This window comes from Dermochelys coriacea, chromosome 2 (genome assembly GCF_009764565.3).
Source record: "Dermochelys coriacea isolate rDerCor1 chromosome 2, rDerCor1.pri.v4, whole genome shotgun sequence".
NCBI classification, from domain to species: Eukaryota; Metazoa; Chordata; order Testudines; family Dermochelyidae; genus Dermochelys; species Dermochelys coriacea.
Genome location: NC_050069.1, coordinates 39851734 through 39874742, shown reverse-complemented (window position 1 = coordinate 39874742; position 23009 = coordinate 39851734). Strand labels below are relative to the sequence as shown.

Genomic DNA, 23009 nt, shown 5'->3' with positions numbered 1-23009 from the left:
TCATCCTGACCAATGACAGCCCCATCACAATGAACTGATGACAGCTAGCCTGCCCCAACCAACAACAGCTCTGCCTCACCTCATTTGATGACAACTCCGCTGAGACCAACTGATTACAGTCTTGCCCCAGTCTATGACAGCTCCATCCCACCCCAACCAACCAACAACAGTCCTGTCCTGCCCTGAATAACAGCGGCCCCACCCTGCCCCAACCAATGACACCCCACTACATTCAGTGACAGCCCCGACCAACAACAGCCCCATTCCACTCCAACCAACCAATGATAGCCCAGCCCTGCCCCAAACAATGGAAGCCCCATCTTGCCGCAATTGACAACAGCCCCCCCACACCCGACAATAGCCCCGTCCCACCCCAACTGACCAACAACTGTCCCTGCCTGTCCAACTGACAACAGCCCCATCTTGACTGACTAACAACAGCCCCTGCTTGTCTGACTGACCACAGACCTGTACCACCCCCCAACTGACGACAGCCCACCCCACCCCACAAGACTGACAGATCCAACCCGACTTCCAGACCAACAACAGCCCCCTTTATAAGTAAAAGACCATCATGTCCAACCCAAAAAAGGCATAGAATCACATCTAGGAGGCAAGCAACATTGTTGTGACACTGCAACAAAGTCCAAATTAGACCCCTGTGCCACCTGGTTGAGGCCTGCACTTCAGGAGTTCAGGCGTTCTTCTTCCACTTTGAGCAGTGATCTTAGGAGGCCTGGGTACATATGCAGTTGGACAGGCCCCCTTCCATTTAGTCATCCTTGTCAGAAATAAATACTCTCCTCGCTGTTTAGCCAACAAACCAATGCCCCCTGCTCCACTTCCTATCCTACACCAAATGGTGATCCTCACACATCTTCAGAATTGGTGCAAGAGCAGATGGTAGATAAAATGACATGATTTAGTTCACTGATAAGCATGACTGGTCCAGTCTGTAAATAAAACAAGCACTTTGTTGACCGTTAGCAATTAATGGGAAGATTTTTAAAATAAGGTAACTACTACCTTAGACTTCTTTTATGGTCACCCTAAGTAAAGGAGATTTCTTGTCATTACAGGTTTGTGTATTTTTTACCTAAAATCTTCCAGCACAACATGTTACCTTGGTCCTGTCAGCAATAACATTAGTTTTAAGCAAATCAGCAATTCTATTTAAAAGGAGAATTAGTTAAATGACACTCATGTTGGCCTAAATGTTACCTCATCTAAATTCATCCACTATCCATAATTGTAAATTAAAGTGTAACTAACAAAGCTCTTAATCTTAACCATTTAGCAATTCTTTATATTTCAATATCACAATTCAGTTTGTAGAGTATTATCATACCCCCTTAATCCATTTGGGGGCAGAGGATTAAAGAGCACTTTGACTCCAAAATACTGTCAATAGTTTCTTTATCTTCTTTTAGCTTGGGTATTCAGGAACTCTTTTTCACACAAAGTCCAGCCTTATGGTTGCAAATCATTACAAAAGCTTCATTAGTAATTTTCCCTGTGTTTCATTTTGAGGGGAGCCTATATTTTAGGGCCTTAATAATTGTTTATGCTACCCCTTCACCTAGCATTGGCAGCAGCTGCTGCTGCAGTCAAATGTATCAGGTGTTAGGCATACTCAAATCATGCATAAAGACTGGGCCCCTCTGGCAAGATACTTGTTCCCCCTACTTAGTTTAAAAATCCCACTTCAGGGCCTTGGCTTGAGCTAAAGCTCTGAGCAGCTTGTTATCTGTGGGGCAGTATCAGAGCTAAGGGTTTTGACAATGCTGACTGGTGGAAACTTAGGTTCCCAGGGGACTTAGGCACCTAGGAGGGTTAGGTAGTGCCTGAGCTGTGGCTGTGAAAATGGCAGTGGCAACTCCTGATGGTCTTAGGTGCCTATCTGCCTGTTTAGGGTCTAAATCCCTTTAAAAATCTGGCCCTAAATATCTAGTTTGTTTGCCTGAGTTTTTTATGTATTTTGTAAAGAAAAGTTGCCAGATTTACAACCCTGTAGACAAGTCCTCTGTTTATCCCCAGGATGGTGTAGCACAGGCAGGAACTGAAGCACCCTAGTACCCTTTGGCATAAAAAGATCACTTCTAGAGGCAGGAAGAAGGTAGTTAAAGCTCATTTATTGCCTGCTCCTGCTCTTACAGAAGTCAATGGGAACAAGATAGGGCCCTGAATCCTTGGCTTTGTTACTGAGACTTCCCAAAAAGGTACCCATTATCATAGTGGTTTTTGTGACATGGACAATGGTCCACTAGGAACAACGCTGTAATAATCAATTATTTTTACACAGGCCACGAAACAGTCATTTGATGGCAATGATTGTCAGCCAACCTGGATCAAATTAGACCGAATACTCTAGTGGAAAAAGGCTGTGTGTCACAATAGCAATCCTCCAAGCCTGCCACATTCCTAATTTGTTTGTTATAAAGTCTAGTACTCTATCACCAAGAAAGGTTTTTTTTTTTTTTAAATAAAAACAACACTAGCTGCTAGCTTTTTGCCACAAACAAAAACATTTGTGCTCCTCATGCTGTTTCTGAGCCAGAAATTAACTATTTAAAGACTTCTTTTCTCAGAAATGTGTTGGCATCAATCAGAGGTGCTGGGGCACAAACACAGATGCTATGGTATGATAAGGCATTTTATAAAATTGAAGTGGCAGTTAAACAAAACAGCTGTATTAATCTCAGATTTATTCAGAGCACCAGGGATGGGGCAAATCAATGATTCCCAAATGGAAAGAATACAAAATTGGTAGGGGAAAATAATCATTTTCAAACTTCTAAAAGAGTATCCCGAACAACGGAGGGGAAAAAAGCAAACATTAAAATCCAAATAAACTCAGTGGATGGGGATTTCATGAGCCTTTTGTTGATTTCATAAACTGTTTTTATCATTTTAAAATCTCATTTTACAATTTTTTTAACTTTGTTGAACTTTTTAAATGGCCAGAGTCTGATGCCTGTACTCATGTGGTATAGTACTTTATTCCATGAATGATACCCATTGATTGTCCAGTACATGGTGCCATGATTTATCATATTATCAAACAGGAGACTCAACTATGTCTCAAAATAGACAAATGTCATAGCTACAGGGCTAACTGCACCTGTGGCCCCTTTCTGGTACCTCTGAGGGCACACCTTCAGGTGTTAGGCCTCATGCTTTTACTTGTCTGAGGCTGGAATTTTGCAATTCTCCCACTCCTAGACTGAGCCCTGTATATTAACCATTCTCACCCTTATAGTCCAACTGAGTTCAGGCCCCTCTGGTTCTTCCCTTCAAGAGTCTGTGACCATGGAATACAGTGATCAGACTGCCTTCTTACAACAAAAGGATTGTTTATTTTAGCAGTAAGAACAAAGCTTTTAGATAAATAGGATTTTAAATCAACATCATACATACGTCTATCTTACCTAAAGGTTTACCATCCCCTGATGCTAACTTAGGTAGGGTTGGCTTTTTCAGACACCCCCAGTGGGGTCCTGTTTCTTAGTCTATCTCCCCTGAATGATCACGCCTCTCTCTTGAGAAAAAACAACAAGGAGTCTTTGTGGCACCTTAGAGACTAACAAATTTATTTGGGCATAAGCTTTTGTGGGCTAGAACCCACTTCATCAGATGCACAGAGTGGAAAATACAGGAACAGGTATAAATACATGAAAAGACGTGAGTTGCCTTACCAAGTGTGAGGTCTAACGAGACAATTCAATTGACAGCAGGATACCAAGGGAGGAAAAATAACTTTTGAAGTGGTAATGAGAGTGGCCCATTTCAGACAGTTGACAAGGTGTGAGTAACAGTGGGGGAAATTAGTTTTGGAGAAATTACGTTTATGCTTTGTAATGACCCAACCACTCCCAGACTTTATTCAGGCCTATCTGATGGTGTCCAGTTTGCAAATTAATTCCAGTTCTTCAGTTTAAGTTGGAGTCTGTTTTTGAAGTTTTTTTTGTTGAATAATTGCCACTTTTAAGTCTGTTATTGAGTGACCAGGGAGATTGAAGTGTTCTCCTACTGGTTTTTGAATGTTATGATTCCTGATGTCAGATTTGTGTCCATTTATTCTTTTGCGTAAAGACTGTCCAGTTTGGCCAATGTACATGGCAGAGGGGCATTGCTGGCACATGATGGCATATATCACATTGGTAGATGTGCAGGTGAACGAGCCCCTGATGGTGTGGCTGATGTGTTTAGGTCCTATGATGGTGTCCCTTGAATAGATATGTGGACAGAGTTGGCACTGGGGTTTGTTGCAGGGTTTGATTCCGGGGCTGGTGTTTTTGTTGTGTGGTGTGTAGTTGCTGGTGAGTATTTGCTTCAGGTTGGGGGCTGTCTGTAAGAGAGGACTGGTCTGTCCCCCAAGGTCTGTGAGAGTGACAGATCATCCTTCAGGATAGGTTGTAGATTCTTGATGATGCACGGGAGAGGTTTTAGTTGGGGGCTGGAGGTGACGGTCTTTTTAACCCTGTCAAAGTTCTTTTGTCCTTCTATGTTCAGGTGCCTTTTCCTGTTCGGGTCCAAACCAGTTTCATATGTTTTCTGGAGAATAGGCACAATCATCAAAGCTAATAGTTCTGGCCTTGTTCCGAATCAACTCATAAATGTTTGCCAAGAGCTGGCTTATCTAGAACCATTTTTTCCTTGCTATCTGTTTTTCTAGACAGACTCCTGCTGAGTTAAATCAATATAGTCATACAGGAAACACCCCAATAACTAGGCCAACATATAGTATTAATAAATCCTGATTTCACCTGAAAATCAGGAAGTTTCTAACTGCCAACATTTCTTCAAGTAATTAATTCTGCCTGCAAAATTGCATCTGCAATTAATTGTAGGCACAAAATTCTGAGTGCAAATTTGGAAGCTGGCTCCAAATATCAGCTTCCTGGTGTCAGGTAACACCTATTTTCCACACAGGAAAGCCTCACTTTCCCCTTCTGTGGCATATATCTGAAATGGACGTTAAGATGGTTGCTGGCTTACAGTATGTTCTTGAGGCTCCCCTGCACTTCTTTTTAATAAAGAAGACTTAGTATGCAAAGCTTGTTCAACTATAAAAACTTTGCATAAATCTAAACTGCCAGGCATCAAAATTATTCTGAAGTTATTTGCAACGGCAGCCTTTTACACAAAACTTTCTTAGCCCTCCTGTTTTAGTGGATTTTAATTCCTGTTGAGATGCTGATATGACAAGTCTTATAAGATCATTGCAAGTAACTTCAGAAGAATTTTGATGCCTGGCAGCTTAGACATATGCAAAGTGCATTTTTAATGGAGCTAAATGTCCCACACTACGTTATTGTAGTGACATGTCAGATTAATGATGTCCACCATTTGTGAAATGAGAGTTCATGAACAGTCATGACTACTGCTTTCCAGTACAATGTGGAACGAGACCCATAATGGATATAACGCACTAGGCCTCCAGGAGCAAATTGACAGGCAGCAGGTGAGTCATTTTCTTTTTTGATGGCTATCCAACAACAGCCATCTTTGGAAGAGGAGGTGAACAAGACCATCGCAGACTTGACAAACAAGTCCACTGGAACAAATTCTCCCTCTGCTAGCACAGTGTTTGAGCCAGAACCACTCCTCTCTGATTTTGAGATACTGTCAAAATCTCTACCATCCTCTGTAATTTTTTCTCTGGGTTATGACAGGCACCTACCATCTAACAAATCATGATGTATCCACCTCTACAATCTCAGTTCTGACACTGGTTTCAGAGTAGCAGCCATGTTAGTCTGTATTCGCAAAAAGAAAAGGAGTACTTGTGGCACCTTAGAGACTAACAAATTTATTAGAGCATAAGCTTTCGTGAGCTACAGCTCACTTCATCGGATGCATTTGCAAATGCATCCGATGAAGTGAGCTGTAGCTCACGAAAGCTTATGCTCTAATAAATTTGTTAGTCTCTAAGGTGCCACGAGTACTCCTTTTCTTTTTGCGAGTTCTGACACTGACTCCCTCATGGCTATGGGAAAGATGCTTAATCTCTCTGTGTCAGTTTCTTTATCAATAAAACGGGGATAATAACAACCTAACTACCTTATAGCTTTGTGGGGAGGCTTAATTAGCTAATGTCAATAAAGCTGTTTGAAGATGAAAAATGATAGGTGTTTATTATGATCTATGTATGTATTAGGCAGACCAGACAGATTATATGAAAGGGACACAATTAGGAAAACATTTTGCCATTCAGCAAACAAATTACCTGCAAACTAATCATCCTCTCACAATCAGATAGCACCGTGGATACCCCCATATTTTTAAGCAGTCTGATTTTGCTGTTAGTATCGTCTCATGCATCTGAAAGAACACTGGGGAAACTTTATAGTTTAAGGTTTTGTTTTTTCTCCTGCAGCAGGCATGTTCTCTCATCAAAGCAAAAAAATAATAATAATAATTTAAAAAACCTTAGGCAGAAACAAAACACTACAGATTACTAACTGTAAAAATAATATCAAATAATACTTAGCATTTCCATAGCCATTTCCCAGTGAGGATCTCAAAGGGAAGGATAAGTATTATCTCCATTTTAAAGGTAGGGAAACTGAGGCACCAGGACTGGCATTGATTTATCCAAAGTCACACACACACAGCAAGATTGTGAACCCCTTTGTCAATAGATATGTCTTCACTGCAGAGTTAATGCCGATGACCGGCATCCAGGTCTGAGCACTCAGGTTAACTTAGGTATGAGCAGCCACATGGCAAAGCCACATTCGAGTTACTCTGTCCTCACTGGTGCTGCTCTCACCCATGCGTATGTGTCATTAGAATTTCTGGAGGCCTATTTCATGGTTCTTTGTGAAGCATTAAGCTGAGCTGATTCTTTCCCAGGAAATTGTGGGCAAACTTGTCTCTCCTTCTGGGCACACAGGGAGAAGTGTGGGAAGGCACTGGAGGGCGATCAGCATGCAGGTAGTTCAGCCTGCAGCTTTACTACAAAGTGGGCAGGTTACCAGCCTAAGTGAAAGCTTCACTCAGGCTTTAGCCTCTACTCCCAGACAAGCTAGCTAGCCTGAGGCCAAAGCACCAATGAACTTTGGTCAGAGGTTTTTCTGTGTGAGCAGGAGGGGGCTTAGGGGAAACACCCAAGTAAAAGCCTGGGTTAACTAAGCAGTGCAGACATATCCAGTGGGACTACTCCTGGGAGAAGCTGCTCACAACGGGAACAAGGAAGTCACAATCTGGTCCATATATTGCCAGTGGATATCTGAAACAGAATCCAACTTTCCTGTCTCACAGCCTCTGCGCTCTCCAGTAGAGTACACCACACATCACATATCAGACTAATTAAAATATTCTGTCTGGGATATTGTTTGTAATATAAGAATGACAGCACAGTGAAAGTATTATTATCTCATTTGAACCACTTTGCATTTTTTCATGGGTCTGTAACCCTTGCTGCCTGCAAGGCAACACTTTTCTAACAAAAGCATTCTTCCATGGTCCTGGTCTCAAACTGAGCTGGAAGGCCATTTCTCTCTCCCCAAGACCTGCTTTTTCCAGGATACCTACAAAAAGGTATAGGTTGAGGAACAGATGGGTTCAGCTGAAGTGTTTATGTTCATTATTTAAAAAATGTTAAAGTACATAATTTGCATATAAATGTTGCATAATTTGATTGTATCCCTCTCCCTTACACTGTGTACACAGCTTGTCATCTTAGAATGTCAGTTCTTTGAGACAGGGACCATTTCTGCCTTTTCCTGGTATAGCACTTAGCACAATCAGGTTCCCAATGCAGGGACCTCTGGCACTACTGCAATACATATCATAACAAAAATAAGGACTCTGGATGATATGGATTCATTTATAATGTATGGGGGACCATCAACTTAAAAGAGCTCCATGCTCGACTGCTAAGCTGTATGCCTATGCCAGTAATGTAATTTGATGTTCAGGATTTTATAAATAAAACTGATTTTATTTATGATCATGACATAAACAAGGTTTGTCATCCTACCAGTTAGTGATTCAAGTTACTTGCTCCCATCATTCTGCACACAAGATTCCTAATTAAGCTAAAATCAATGTCAGGATATGGTCCCAAGTTTGAAAGGTAAGACAAGATAATAAGACGGGACTTTCAGAAAATCACAGAATTATCTATTTTATTTTTTAGCTACTCTATTGATGGCATTCAACCGTTTTTAAAGAAATCATAAAATGGCCTGGTTTTACTTTATTGTTGTGTTTGAAAAGAATCTAATTAGGAAATTGTAGCTCTCATGTTTCAGCCGCATTGAAATGTTTGCGCTTTGTGATTAACAGAGCTGGCAATAGATAACAGTGTAATCCTGGCTAAATGTATTTTGATTAAATGAGTTTAGAGTACATTTTCTTAAGACACATTTGGCCATGTTCAGTCTGGTGCTAGATGTATATGGGTGGAAAAATTGCAGCATTTTTCCAAGCAGGAGGCATGAGATTAGCCTCCACCATGGTATTAATTAGCGTGTCTCACCAACCAGAGCTATAATATTTGTAAATGAAATTCTAGAAAGGCATCAGCAAAAAACAGGGTGATGAAGCCAAATGGAAAACATAAACCAGTAAAAGGCTTAGCTAGCTAGAAGTGCAAGCTCAGCCTTTGAAGTCAGTTCAAGTATTGCATGCTTTAATTTTGGTGTAATCTGTGATGAAGGGTACAAACGAATTCAGAAACAGCTTTTGTAACTTTTGGCCCACTTGTAGATGAATCAGTTTGTTGATGGTTACCAGTGATTGCACAGCCAACAAAGCTGTGGTCTTCATTAAGTTAGATTTGAATAATTGGCTTCAGTGGAAGTTTTGGGTGCAGAGGGAGTGCAGTGTCATGCCCCAAATCATACTTTAATAGAGGATGAGCATTTGAATGCAGAGGAAGCTGTATATCTCAGTAACTTGGAAACGTGGATACTTCTTTATATCTCTGTACTGGTGGTTTTCCTTTGCTTTTTTTCTGTTGGCCTCAGCTGTAGAGCTGAGGTGGCACAGGATCTAGTGCTGTCCTGGCATTTCAATACATGGATGGTGGATAAACAATGGAAGGACCAGCTGGATTACATTGCTCTGGCCCTATGGATAGCTTTCTTAGAACCTACTACTGCCAGATGTTGACCATCAACTAAGATACCAATGAAGTCAGTGGGAACTGAGATTGCTCAGCACTTAGAATATCAGGGTTGGAAGGGACCTCAGGAGATCATCTAATCCAACCCCCTGCTCAAAGCAGGACCAATCCCCAAATTTTGCCCCAGATCCCTAAATGGGCCCCTCAAGGATTGAACTCCCAACCCTGGGGTTGGCAGGCTAATGCTCAAACCACTTGCCAGATCAGGCAGCCAGGCATTAAGAGGGCCCAGGAATGGCCTAAACACAAATACTATTACTGGGAGATACACACACACACACACTTATTTTTTTATGTCAAACATTAGTTGTTATTTCTCCATCTTGAAAATAGTAACTCATTAGTCTGAGGCCAGCAGTTAGCCATCGGCTGTTAATTGCTACTCAGTAAAACCTATGTACATATTTTGGGAGGAAAGAATAAAGAGAGAGTTACTCTTCTCTTGTAGCTGTTTCACAAGGCAAACACACTTAAAGCAAGGTGCATTTTCTTTCCCCAGATGGTGATACATGAGTACAGAGCAGTAAAGGGGGAATAACTTTGGACCAAGGCAGTATTATATCTGCATCCTCTGAGATGCAAATGCGTAAAGAATCAAACACTGGAACCTAGTGGTCCCCAAACTTTTCACGGTCATGTCCCCCTACCCCTGTCCATGCCCACCCCCCTGAAAGCTGAGGCCAGGAGTGGGGCCACGGCTGGGAGGGAAGCATGGACAGGAGTAAGAGGGCGAAGGCTGAGGCCACAGTATGGGGTGGATCTGGGGCTGGGTTGGGGAATAGAGCAGCAGCCAGAGACCGAGGCTGGGAGCGGGAGTGGAGCTGCAGCTGGGGGCCAAGGCTGGGGGTGGGGCTGAGGGTGAAAGGGGAGGGCAAGGTTGGGAGCCATGTCTGTGGCTGGGGCCGGAACAGGGCTGGGTAGCACTCCCTCCCTGTCCCCTATAGGGCCTGGCCCAGATCCCACCATGCCCCCTCAACGTTCCTCTGTGCCCCCCAAGAGGGGCTCATCCCACAGTTTGGGGAGCTCTGCTTTAACCAGATATCATAGTTTAAACAATGATTTGGAAGAAAATGTCTGGAAAATTATTAGGGAAGGTGATGTATACTGAACTTAAACCCCTATTGATTGCAATATTGAAACAGTTCACAGAACAAGACAATTTAATGTTTCATAGGTTTTAAATTTGAATATATTTCCCAAGTGGCAAAGTTCTAAATTCTCATAGAAATGTGCCAGGTTTGTTTCACAATCTACTTGGTTCACGCATGAATGGTATTCAAACCCACCAGTATCTTTTGTTTTGAAGACGGATGCCTTAATACTTGACCACCATATCGGTGGGGGGGAAAAATGCATATGGGTAAAGAGTACTAATGAAGACTGAACAATGGTTAAAAAGCTAATTGTTTAATAGATGCATTTACTTAGCTTTGTGTATTTCAGACTAGAGTTGTTTATATATCTACAATTAAATCTCTTTATTTGCTTGCCTTGAAAGCAACCGTGTTATGTATAAGCCCTTGTGTTTTGATGCATTCCTGAATTCTGACAAAGGTGAGGTTTTTTATTTGTTTGTGCTATTGTTTGTTTCATTGAACTTCCTTGCTGAGGACAAGAACACTTTTCTTTGTTCAAGAATCCTCTTCTGACAAGTGATAATTCCTTTAAAAAAAAATCTTGTTAACAAAAGACCTTCAAACACATATTGCACAAAGAGATCTGGTTGAAAATAGTTTTAAGAGAGAAAAGAAAAATCCCAAATTAAAAAAGTAACACTGTTAGTGCATTTCTGTTTTCTTTTGACGTTTCAGAAATGAAAAGTTAAAATGAGTACACATAGTTCATCAGAATACTAAATAACTACATGTTATAAATAAATATTTAATTAACATGTGGAACAAGCAACCTCTTCAACATTTTTAGTTTCTTTAAAAAAATAAACATTTTAAATTCAATAGTAGAAAAATAGTAGCAAATCCAACATAAAAGCGTGTGCATTAGAGAGGTTAAAAACCTTGGCTAACTGATTATTTAAAATAGAAACAAGACCTCATATTTATACCTAGAATATCCATATCATGTTCCAGCAAGCCCAATAGACCTTTGCATATCCCTATTCTTCTCTAGTATCTGGGCAGTGTGGAAAATTATTATTTGGCACTAAAGCAATTCAGTGTATTGTGTATTTGTTTTCTAGCTACATTATTATATTGCCAGTGCAAATTGCAAAGTATGAGTACATTTGTTTGGAGGTGGAAAATTGTATATTTTTAATGTTTCATATCAGTCCAGTTCAGTGATGGAATTTTGTTGCAAGATTTGTCTTCATATTAAAGGAAGAATCAATTCTGTCTGGTTTCTAGTTTGGGGACTACAAACTTAAAATATTAGATATGGGTCTGTTCCAATACTGCACATTCAAACAGCCTTATACATAGGGGTTCAAAATACAGATCTGAATACTGAATTTCCCTGATCCTGGGAGTGTTCTGAATCAGGTCATTAGAGATAGGTGTGAATGGTGAGCTCAGATCCAAACCCAGACACAGATCTGGAATTTTGGTGCAGACCCATCTCTAAATATATTTACAGAATCTAACAGAACCACCAATAGACTGCAGGCACTTTGATCACAAAGTTTAAAAGCTCTAACTAACCTTTCTTAGCTATAGTCTGAAATGATTTACAATTGTTAACTGAGAGCACTGTAATCAAAAAGTGAAACAAATATTTACCAATCAGCTATACAGCAGAGCACTTTTAAACCCCTTGGTCAAGTTCATCTTGGTGTAACTCCACAGGCTTCTATATATTTACAGCAGGGATGAATTATGTCACATTATTTAAAATTGGACACAAACATTATTTCAGGAGTTTTATTAATTATGGGGTGAAATCTTGAAGCACTTACCCTAGTTTCAATCAGTTTTTACCCAAGCAAAACATCCATTGCAATCAATAGTTTGAATAAAAACAAAGGGCTAGATTGTGTCTGTCCTTCTAAAGTTTCCAATGGAAAGGGCACCAAGAGCCTTTCTCTTGCCTTGCACCCCTGTGTGCACTAGCTGTTATGGTTGTATAACGATGAGGGTTTGTGGCGGACAGCCTCCATTTTGGCAGGCAGGGTTCTGGACTGCAGGAAGCTGAGGGCTGCAGTCAACACTAGCTTCTGGTTTCAAAATTTGATAGTTAAATACCAGTTTTCCATGTCTTAATAAGAACAACACAACTCTCAGCACAGGGACAAGACTACTCCCAGCTAGTAGCCTCTCAAGCATGCTCACCAGAGGTGATGGGAGGCAGAGGGCATGTGGGGTCACATGCCCCCCCAGACTGCTTGGTCACGTGGTGCAGCTGAGCCCCCTCCCTGCTCTGCTGAGCCGGCGGGTCAGGGAGAGGAACAGCTGGGAGCTGCTCAGAGGTGCTGCTGCTTTAACTGTGCTGGGAGAGGCAGAGGAACAGGTGGGTGCTGCAAAAAGGGGCGGCTGCTTTCCGGGGGGGGGAGGGGCTGCTTTCTGGAAGGGAGAGGACTGCTGAGAGGGTTGGGTGTGTGACTCTAGTTCAGAGGTGGGCAAACTTTTTGGCCCGAGGGCCACATCTGGATATGGAAATAGTATGGTGGGCCATGAATACTCACAAAATTGGGGGTTGGGGTGTGGGAGGGGGTATGGACTCTGGAGTGGGGCCAGAAATGAGGATTTCAGGGTGTGAGAGAGGGGTCTGGGCTGGGGCAGGAGGTTGGGGTGTGGGGGGGAGGGGAGAGGGCTCTGAGGGTGGGGCTGGGGATGAGTGATTAGGGGTGCAGTAGGTTGCTCCATGCTGGGACAGAGGAGTTCGGAGGGCGGGACGGGGATCAGGGCTGGAGAAGGGGGTCAGGGTGCCAGAGGGGGTCAGGGGTGCAGGCTCCAGACAGCACTTATCTCAAGCATCTTCCAGAAGCAGCGACATGTCCCCCCTCTGGCTCCTACACGGAGGGGCAGTTCCCGGCCAATGGGAGTTGCGGGGGCAGCATTTTGGGTGGGGGTAGTGTGTGGAGCCCCCTGCCTGCCCCTACATGTAGGAGCCAGAGGGGGATATGCTGCTGCTTCCATGAGCTGCACGGAGTGGGGCAAGCCCCCGACCCCGCTCCCCGGCTGGAGTGCCAGAGTGGGGCAAGCCCTGGATCCTGCTGCCCGGCCGGAGCTTGAGAGCCGGATTAAAATGTCTGGAGGCCGGATGCGGCCCCAGGGCCAAAGTTTGCCCACCCCTGCTCTAGTTGTTCTGGGGTTGTGCCCCCCCACTTGTTAGCAGGCATGTATCGTCTATGAATGACAGCCACCCTCAAAGGGATCAGGATGTAGAAAAGGCAATGGCCAGCAGCACTGGCTGGATACACTAGGAAGATCATTCTGCTCCCTTTTAAAGGGTGGTGCAGTAGCCAATCCTGCCTGCATATCAGGGAGCTAATACGGATCGATGCCTTAAATCGAGGCCTATGTATTTTAGCTGTAGCAACTTGCATGGAACTTGTAGTGAGGAGCATGGGTTGCTGGAGGGAAAAGTTTAGGTGAAGCAACAGGAAGTCAGTCTGTGTATACATGCTGGAATGCTAGCTGCAGTTATGACATCTCTGTACATTTGGTAAATAATCCTTTTAATAAAGAGTCAGTTTAGCTTTAGAAACAGAGTCCTCTTCTGTTATTAATCAGTATATGGCATATGAAACATTGGCCATTTATCACACAGTTTGATGGCTTGTGTCATACATTGGCAGGTTTGCAGGCTGAGAGATATGTATAGGGCCTGATCCTGAAGCAGGGGCAATGGATTCCTCCTAAAAGTGTGGGGGGATGAGGCCCCACCCCCTCTGTGGCCTGCCCCCACCTCCTCTTCCGTCCGAGACCCCTCCTGGCCAAGCTGGAAGCCGGAGCCAGGCCCGGGATCCCAGGGGCCAGAGACACAGCCAAGCCATGTTAAGAGCCACCCAGGCAGCTGTGGGCCCTCTATCTGCCCTGGATTGGAAGCCCAGGAGACGGGGATGTGGGCCAGGGGCTGCTCTTGGGCTCACCCCACCCCGGACAAGTGGAGGGTCCACAGCTCCCCACAGCAGCCCAGGCTTCAGCTTCTGGCCTGGCCAGGGAGCAGGAGGGTCTCAAAGGGAAGAGGAGGGGCAGGAGCCAGGCCCATGACAAAGAGTGGACAGGACAGACCCATCCACTTTCAAAAGTGGGAGGGCCTTGCCCCCACTCCATTCCGGTGCCACTGTTCTGAAGTCCTTATTCAGTCAAAACTTCTTTTGAAATCAAGGGGAGTTTTGAATGAATTACTTCATGGCTGGGCTTTTAAAAATAAACTGTTCACTCTAGGCAAAGAATACAAATGTTTTTCATAAAAAATGCCAGATTTGATGGGAGAAATGTGAAGTAATATGGTAAAGGTACTTAGTATAAATATCTATATATTCAAAACATCAATTAAAAAATTCCAAACGGTTTCAATATATTTAGGCTTGGAAGGATTAATTTTTTATTGGTAAATGTCAGTGAACATCGATTACATGCACAAATGTATGAAAACATATTTCCGTCAATAATAATTGAAATTTACAGAGAGACAGAGAAAAGTGCTGCTTAAGAACTTATTAGAGTTTGATTTAAGGATATTTACTTTGAATATTTTGACATGTGATGTTTACAGTTTGTGTTTTAACAGCTATGAAGCTTGAAGTTTTTGAATCTGTGTCTACTGCCATTAAATAATAATTGCCTGACCCACCTACCCCAAAATTGTGAAAATTTCAGTTGATAAACACTGGAAAAAAGGCTTATTAATATTATCCTTCAAAATTATAAAAAAATAAAAAACAAATTCTGCTAAGCCTAAATATATTGTATCCCATGGCACTAAACAAGAAAAGTATATGGTCAAATAAGTGTAATTAGACTCTGTGTTTTCACCACCACTAGAGCAGATAAATCACCAATCAGATTGGAATGGTTTCTGATATTGCATATTACCAAATAACAGGAGTTTTTCCCTCAAACTGTAGAGAACAAACTCCATACAAAACTGTTGTTCTGCTAGAACCTTACAGTTTTCTAAAAGGCACATTTGATAAAAACCAAGGTACCCATGGTTGAAGCTAATGGAAATGAAGTATGGTTTGACAAAAGGGAGAGATCTTAGACATATACAATGTACCTTTTTTACTTCTTAAAAAAAATATTTACTGCATTTAGTGCTGAAGAAAAGTGCTGGATCAACAGCCCTAATGCTGGTATATCCATAGAGCAGGGAAAGCCAAAGGCAGTGCTGAGATTCCCATTTGTAGTGATCTAGAGTAATCCCATCTCTTGAGTCAGAAAATAATTCAATCTCCATACCTATTTAATCCTCTGCCTCTCTGCTGAGACTAGTAATTGCTATTACCTGACACTAGGTGATCGACTAACGCTACCAGTGGTTTTCAGATACATCACCAAACAGCCATTAAGTGGTAAATTTCCGTCACTACTGGATAAGATTAGAGCCAGTAACCTGGAGCTGAAAGGAGCTCTATCACTTAGCTCTGTCCACTCAGACACCCATTCCCCCAAATTTACACCCAACCCAGCCACCTTCTCTCTAAAACGGATGTATAAAAATGATGATATATTCCTTATATTTGGTGGTTTTAATAACACACGAGCCTCATCAGATGCATACTCAACAGGAAACTGGCTACATGTGATTTTTTTATATAACATAGAAATTCAAACGTGAAATGGACTAAATAACATCAGAGAGACAAGGTGGGTGAGGTAATATCTTTTATAGGACCACCTTCTGCTGGTGAGAGAGACACACTTTTGAGCCACAAAAAGCTCTTCTTCAGGTCTGGGAAAGGTACTCCAAGTGTCCCAGCGAAATGCAAGGTGGAACAGATTAGTTAGCATAAATAATTAGTACATATTGTAAGCGACCATTCAAGGCAGAGTGACCCATTAACTCCTCTGAGTCATAGGACAAAAAGAGGGGGTTAGTGGTTACAGATTGTTGTAATAAGCCATAAATCCAGTATCTCTGTTCCAGCCATGATTTTAGTGTCTAGCAGAATTATGAATTTAAACTCCCAGGCTCTTCATTTGAAAGTGTCATGCAAGTTTCTTTTGAGGATGATGACTGATAGGTTAGATATAGAGTGATTGCTGTGTGGATGCTCTCTGGGGGACCTTTGGGTTCATAAAGCAATGAATGGATTGTACCAGCCTTGCAAAATTCTAATCCCTGACTGAGAGAAGTATTTTTTTTAAATAGGCAAGTAAGGTAATTTTTTCACCATCATTGTCAAGGTAATGGATGGGAGAGTAGTTTTTGTGTGTGGGCTGGTAAATGTTCGTGACAATATTGCAAGGCTGAAATACATTCATGTGGAGTGTTATCATCTGTGACATATATCTGGATAATAGGCTTCATTTAATAAGTAATCCAAGTATGACTCAAGTAAAAAGCTACTAATGAAAGATAAACATTGTCTTCATGCTATTTAACTGTTTCAAAATACCATGTAGGCGAGAATACAACAAATGAGAAACAGACCATCAGTCTGCAGCATTTCATAGCATGCCACACACTTCCCAGAATACAGGCAGAGTCACTCACTGACTTTTAGACTAAGACATGCCACTGCCTTGGTGGCATGGCACAACTCTCCTTTCCCTTTCACTTTAATGAGAGGTCGGCCACATGCCACTGCATGTGCTCTGCTAGCTGCAAACTGTTGCAATGTGTGCTGTTCAGGCATACAAATGCAGAAATAATAGAACCAAAAGTCTATCTGAACTTTAGGAAGTTCTGTGTATATGTGACGGGCGGGCCTGAACCCACGAAAGTGAGGTTGTTCCATCTTTGCCCTCAACCCTGCAGAAACCCTTCCATAGGAGCTCCATATAGTTCCAGCTCCCTGAGCTTAAGAAAAAGGGGCTGGCTGGACTCTTCTAAATTCCCCCCGCAGCCCACATGCTGAATTAATTTCCCACAACCTACCACTCTGTGCTGTGGAATGAATCCTTTATAGGGAGGGGCTCTCGGAACAGCAGAGGGCAAGGATGTTCTTGGTAGGCTGGCTACACTGGAGTTACAGTGGATAGCCTGGTCTCTGGCAGGTCCCGCAGATTCACATGTATCCTTGCCTTCTTCCACTGGGCGTGGAGAGAGAAAAACCCCATCCTATAATTGGTATAATTCCTAGGAACCACCACAAATTGAAACTCAATGAATTTCCTTTCCCATACCTGGGTTATGCCCATGTACTACAGAAGCCACTAACCTTGTGGCTTGGAATCATATTGACTGAACAACAGGGCTAGGGTTTGATTTTGACAGCTCTGCAATCTCATGAATCATTGTCAGTAATGGAAGTTGCATGCAAGTATGTAAAGGCAGAACTGGGGTCATAGTGCACAAAGCCACCCTGCTTGATAATTATAGAATCAAAGGCAGGGGGATCCTTTAGCAAATGCATTGTGCTGTATTTAAGATGGTGTAGCACTTATTCACTAGCTCAGGCACTGAAGAAGCTGTAAGATCTTTGGGGCAGGAACTACATCTACCTGTGTGTTTATATGTGTGATTGGACCTAATCCTGACTGCAGCCTCTAGGCACCACCCAGCATAAATAAGAACAATATATTGCCACTGAGTATGTTGGCGGACTTTCCGTTGTTATCTTGATTCTAACGTCTGTTGGCTCTTAAATTAACCCAACTGATTATTTGTGCTCTGAAAAGATGAGTGCAAAACAAACCATACATTATTTATTTTGACTGCTAGCTTGTCCCAAGGCCGCCATAATTCATTATCTCTGCATTCTGTTCTTCACTTAGGTTTTAAATCCTCCTGCAAAGGGTAACAGAATACCATTAGCAAGGCGGCAGCCATAGGGAAGGGATGGAACTTGTAATCACCAAGATATCAAGAGGCTTTAGTTCATATCTAGGCAGTAATGAGATGTGCTGCTCTTTGGTAATACAAGGAGAGGAGCAGTGCTAAGAGTGAGCTGCGTTCCTGTGTCACAGGCAGAGTCACAAGAGCAGACAATCACATCACAGTCAGAGTCTCATGGCCATCCTAAGGCAGCCAAAACCCTGGGTTGTTTGTGGGGAAAAGGAAGGGACAAAAAAAGAAATGGCGCACTAATGAAGTTAGTGGGGCAACGGAAGTTAGCAAGGAAATGGGATGGGATGAGAGGAAGAGAGAAAAGGGGACTGATAATGAGGAACCAAAGGTGTGGGAGTGGTTTAGAGAGCATAAAGGAGGACATAGTCATGAGGGGAGGAGTTGAACAGGCTGAAAAACCATAGGAAAGAAAGAAAGAATTTGAAACAGCGATGAAGAAAACCTAGCCTGTTGCATATTGCTCCTTCTGCTGGTCACAGACAAAAGGTGTTGCCTCAAGAAGGGCCCATCCAGGCACTGCGAAGTGCACTAGCAAGAGGGAAGGGTCAAGTCCACCTTGCCTAAAGCAGGAAAATTAAAAGAAAGCAATAAAAGATGAAGGGAAAACTGAGGGCTTGTTTACACTTACCAGGGGATTGACGTGTGGCGATCGATGCACAGGTGGTCGATTTAGCGGGTCTAGTGAAGACCTGCTAAATCGATCGCAGATCGCTCTCCCATCGACTCCTGTACTTCACCTGAACGAGACGGGAGAAGTATCTACTGTCGACATAGCGTAGTGTGGACCCCGTGGTAAGTAGATCTAAGTATGTCAACTTCAGCTACATTATTCACATAGCTGAAGTTGTGTAACTTAGATGGATTTCCCCACATAGTGTAGACAAGGCCTGAGAGGGAATGGAGGCATGTTTCCATAGACATTACAGTACTTCTAGACTGCAGCAATTAAAAAAAATTCAAGAGAGGCACCATAGGTTCAGCCTAGCCTGAAGGAACCCAGGGGACTCTTAACCTGGGAATTCAAATGGTAGCAAAATCTGTTTTTTCCTTTGACATCTCTTTCATTTTCTCTCCGCTACCCTTTTTTATTCTGTTTCAGCTGCAGTGGCAGAGCTAGTCTCTAGATAGCTCTGAGTCATAATCTGAGAATTTCAGAATCCAAGGATGTAATTCAACAATTAATAACAAACAGAAGCAAATTATTAACTATTTGGGACTCACTTCCCATGTCTTTGGGAAGATTGGACTGTTTCTCCCAAATCAGACTTGTGTTTGATGAAGTGATGGATTTCTCTGGATTTGCAGTGAAGTCAGGCTTCAAATAGGTCATGGATGAGATACCTGTATAAAGAAAGCAATTTGAAATTGAGGGAAACTGTGTTTTTGCTTAGGAGAAGTGCCTATTTTATGGTCATATACAATCTCCAAAAAATTAACGGAACACCACAGTTAATTGTATAGTTTTGGGGCATGGACTATGAGGATATTAAATTCAATGCAGATATGAGCTGCTGCAACTCCCAATACCTTCAGGGAGAGAACACTGACAGTGTAATAGAATGTTTAAACTTATTTTGTCCACATAAAGTTCAAGTGGCTGTAGTGCAAGGAACTGGGGAGGTAAAATGCAGCCTAGAGCACAGAGCTGAAATGCACAGCTGCAGAGTACTCCCCCTTGGCTGCTCAGTCAGTGCATGGGCTGAAATAGAGTGCATTCTCCTCTGTGCTACATGTGCATTGCAGTGGTGATACTGGATCCCCTGGCCCTTCCCCTGGCTGCTCCGAACACCACCCTTATCACTGAGCTATATGGGGCTGGTGTGAAGAGCCAATCCACAGCAGACAGGGTAGTTTTCTAGTGGAGGCGAGGACCACCCACACAGCCCTAAAGCAGAGCAAATGAGGAGGGCCTCATACTGTGTGACTTTCACCATATAATGTTTAGTAGTCAGAACACTGTCCTCCTAAACCACAGAACATGATTAATAACCTGTAGAAAATAATGATGTCCTTTTCTCCAGATCTTCTTGTATTTTAAGGAGTACTCTCTCCTGCTCGAGGGCTTCTATGTACTTGGAATAAGACCAGGAAACCTGAAAGAACCATTTTCAAACATCAGCCTCTGTACCATGTGACTGATAGTTGATGGTCTAGTTCAGCTGCAGGAGAGCTTGTTTATGTTAATACAATACCAGCTTTCTCGCAGCTGAAGAAGTTATTGAAAGGGGAGTTATGCCATTAAATACTGAAATTGTGAAACAATTCACTAGCAAAAAGTGAATCACAAAGCATTGGGAGGTGCAATTCAGAAAAGTCTGACAGATTGGATGCTTATCCTAATTTATTCCGGTCTCCATTTTCTTTTACTTTTCCCTTCTCCATGTCATATTTGTCTTCCTTTCCTCTTCCTAAAACATTACAGAATCTTACCCCTGTCAAAATTTCATTCTTTTTGTTCCTTTGAGCACTCAAAAGTGCCCACTCCCCTGATACCCCCCACACCGCCGTAAGCCTCTCTATGTTCTAGCTACCCCTCCCAGATCCCAGCAGGTGATATGAATTCTCCCGATTCTTTCTGTCCACACTTGGCAGCACCTTTCTACCCACTGAGATGGTTGGTCTACGACATGGTACCTTTTCTCCTGCAGTAGGGAAAAAATGCTGCTCTTTAAATTTTAATGTACCCAATCAGGTTCAAAGTAAGCTTTAGGGCACTCACCCAAACATTATGAGACTGTACCTCTGTTTGGTTTAAGGCAGGAATGTTCTGTATCAGCCTTTTTTTCCCCTAAAACATTGAAAGTCTGAGGCTAATTTTAGATTTGGTGGCTCAGTTTGAGGAACTTCAATTCACTTCCTACATTAGCACAGGATTTGAAGACAGAAGCTGGTTCAGCAGAGGTTACCAGACTCCTAGAAATTCTGAAACCTCTCCACCCTGGCCTGTCCATGTAGGATAGCATCCTGGCTTCAGAATCAGGCAATTGAGCCTTTTCCAGAGATAGATGTCAGCAAAGGTAAAAGGCCTGTTTGAGGGAGAGGACTGTGTGGGGGAGAGTGTGCTTATCCAAACTTCACTGAACCTAAAACCATGGATTTTGGTTGGTTTGAGATTTTGGATGAAGTTTCTATATTCCTGAAGCTGGTCTATATTCCAAACTATATTCCATCCATCCATTTTACACTATAAACCATCACTTGGTGTTCAGAAGCTGCTGTGCTCATTCCTTTTGTTATCTGAAAGCAAAAAAATTACTATTCCCCTGGCATTATAGATCCCCAGTCTTTGGGAAAGTTCCGATATGAATCTGAAACTCCATTGCCTTGGTCTTATCTCAAGTGTAAATCAGTACTACCCTCACTTATAAACTCAAAAGGCCTCAAGTTGTTAGAAATACTCCCCAGCATCTAAAAGTAAAAGAACATTAGAAGAGGTAGGGCAGGCTTTTAACCTGAAAAGTTAATGTGTCAGAAATGAGCAGTTCTTTAAGAACCCTGCAACAGCAGCATTAGTAGCCAATCCTCCACCTTCCCTTTACATCAGCACCCTGCCTTACTTCTCTTAATTGATGCAGGTGGGGGGTGTGGATATCTGTAGCAAGATATTTTATTACTCACCTGTTGTCCATATCCAGTTACAGATGAAGGTGTTCTTCTACCTACACTGGTCTGATCTGCAGAAATACTGTCTGATAAGCTGACAACTTTTTTCACTTGCTGTTACCAATAGAAACAATTCTTTGATTAGTTGCAAATAATTGCAGCTGAGCTGGGGTGAAGAATTAAAGTCAGAGAAGATGGTATTGTTGCATTTCAGCTGACACATGCAATATCACATAGCACTCCAAGCATATTTTGTACATCTTTTGTATTTCTCATGCCCAGTTTTGTAGTTTATCATTCTTGCATGCTAATAAGATTTTGGTTTTTATAGGCGTTGGGATGTGAATCTACCTGCTGTGGACTAACTGTCTGTGTGGACCCTGCTAATGCACATTATCAGTTTGTTAATGCACTTTGATCTAGTCCTCTTTGAAATAAGAGTAGATCAAAGCTCATTAACAAATGGTTAATGTATGTCAGCAGAGTTCAGTGGACAGTTAGTTCACAGCAGGCTAAAGCAGAGTAGATTTGCATCCCAATTTGCCGCAAACTAAATGTTTGTGTAGGCAAACTCATATAATCTAGATTTTTAAGGCCAGAAGGGACTGTTGTGATTATCTAGTCTGACCACCTGCATAAACAGGTCACAGGACTTCCCTGAATAATTCCTGCTTTAAATCCAATAGGTCTGAGTGAACTAGAGCAGATTATTTAGAAAAACAGCCAATCTTAATTTAAATATTTTCAGTGATGGAGAATCTACCACAACCCTTGGTAAATTCTTCTAGTGGTTAATTGCCCTCACTGTGAATGTTTTTCTGATGTCATAATAATGCTTTGCATTTGAACCTTCCATCTGAGGAACTCAAAGTCCTTTACAAACATTGATTAATTAACTCTCACAACAACACTGTGAGGCAAGTGTTACCCCTATTTTGCAGATGGCACAACTGAGCAAGAGAGGTTACATGGCTTGCCCAGGGTCACACAGCGGAGATAACAGAGCCGGCAAAAGGACCAATATCTTCCAATTACCTGCCACAGAAGAGCATCTTTCCTCTATACTTCCCTCATTCTCCTCACCATCCGACTGACCAGGGCTCGTGAAACGCTGCCCAACAGGGTCCTGAGCTACCCCTCCAGCAGGAATTTTATCTTCCATCCCAAAGCAGGACCTCTGACCCCTCAAACTCTCCATTGATTGGACAGAGACACAATACAATCTTGAGTACAAATTTTATACTTACTATTCTTTAAACTGGGAACGGGGGATTTGTGAGAGTTTCTGGATGATGTCATCTCATGCTATGCTAGGTCATGACACAATATCATGTACCATAGCATCACATTGTCC

The 23009-nt window shown here is 42.4% G+C and overlaps 1 protein-coding gene across 3 annotated transcripts in view; it reads right to left on the bottom strand.

The window, feature by feature from the left end:
• Positions 1-14312: 14312 nt before the first annotated feature.
• The window catches only part of RGS22 (regulator of G protein signaling 22), a 114756-nt gene continuing 106059 nt past the window's right edge, over positions 14313-23009 (bottom strand). For 2 of the 3 annotated variants that reach the window (XR_006278697.1, XR_006278698.1), the window contains exons 25-29: positions 21671-21769; positions 20043-20145; positions 19274-19393; positions 18681-18789; positions 14313-17992 (exon numbers count right to left, since the gene is read on the bottom strand). Coding sequence is in view for 1 of the 3 variants with exons in the window: in XM_043507533.1 (XP_043363468.1) it covers positions 17976-17992; positions 19274-19393; positions 20043-20145; positions 21671-21769 (339 nt within the window). In the remaining 2 variants the exon portion in view is untranslated. The remainder of the gene's footprint in view (positions 17993-18680; positions 18790-19273; positions 19394-20042; positions 20146-21670; positions 21770-23009) is intronic. The other variant, XM_043507533.1, reaches the window with a different exon arrangement.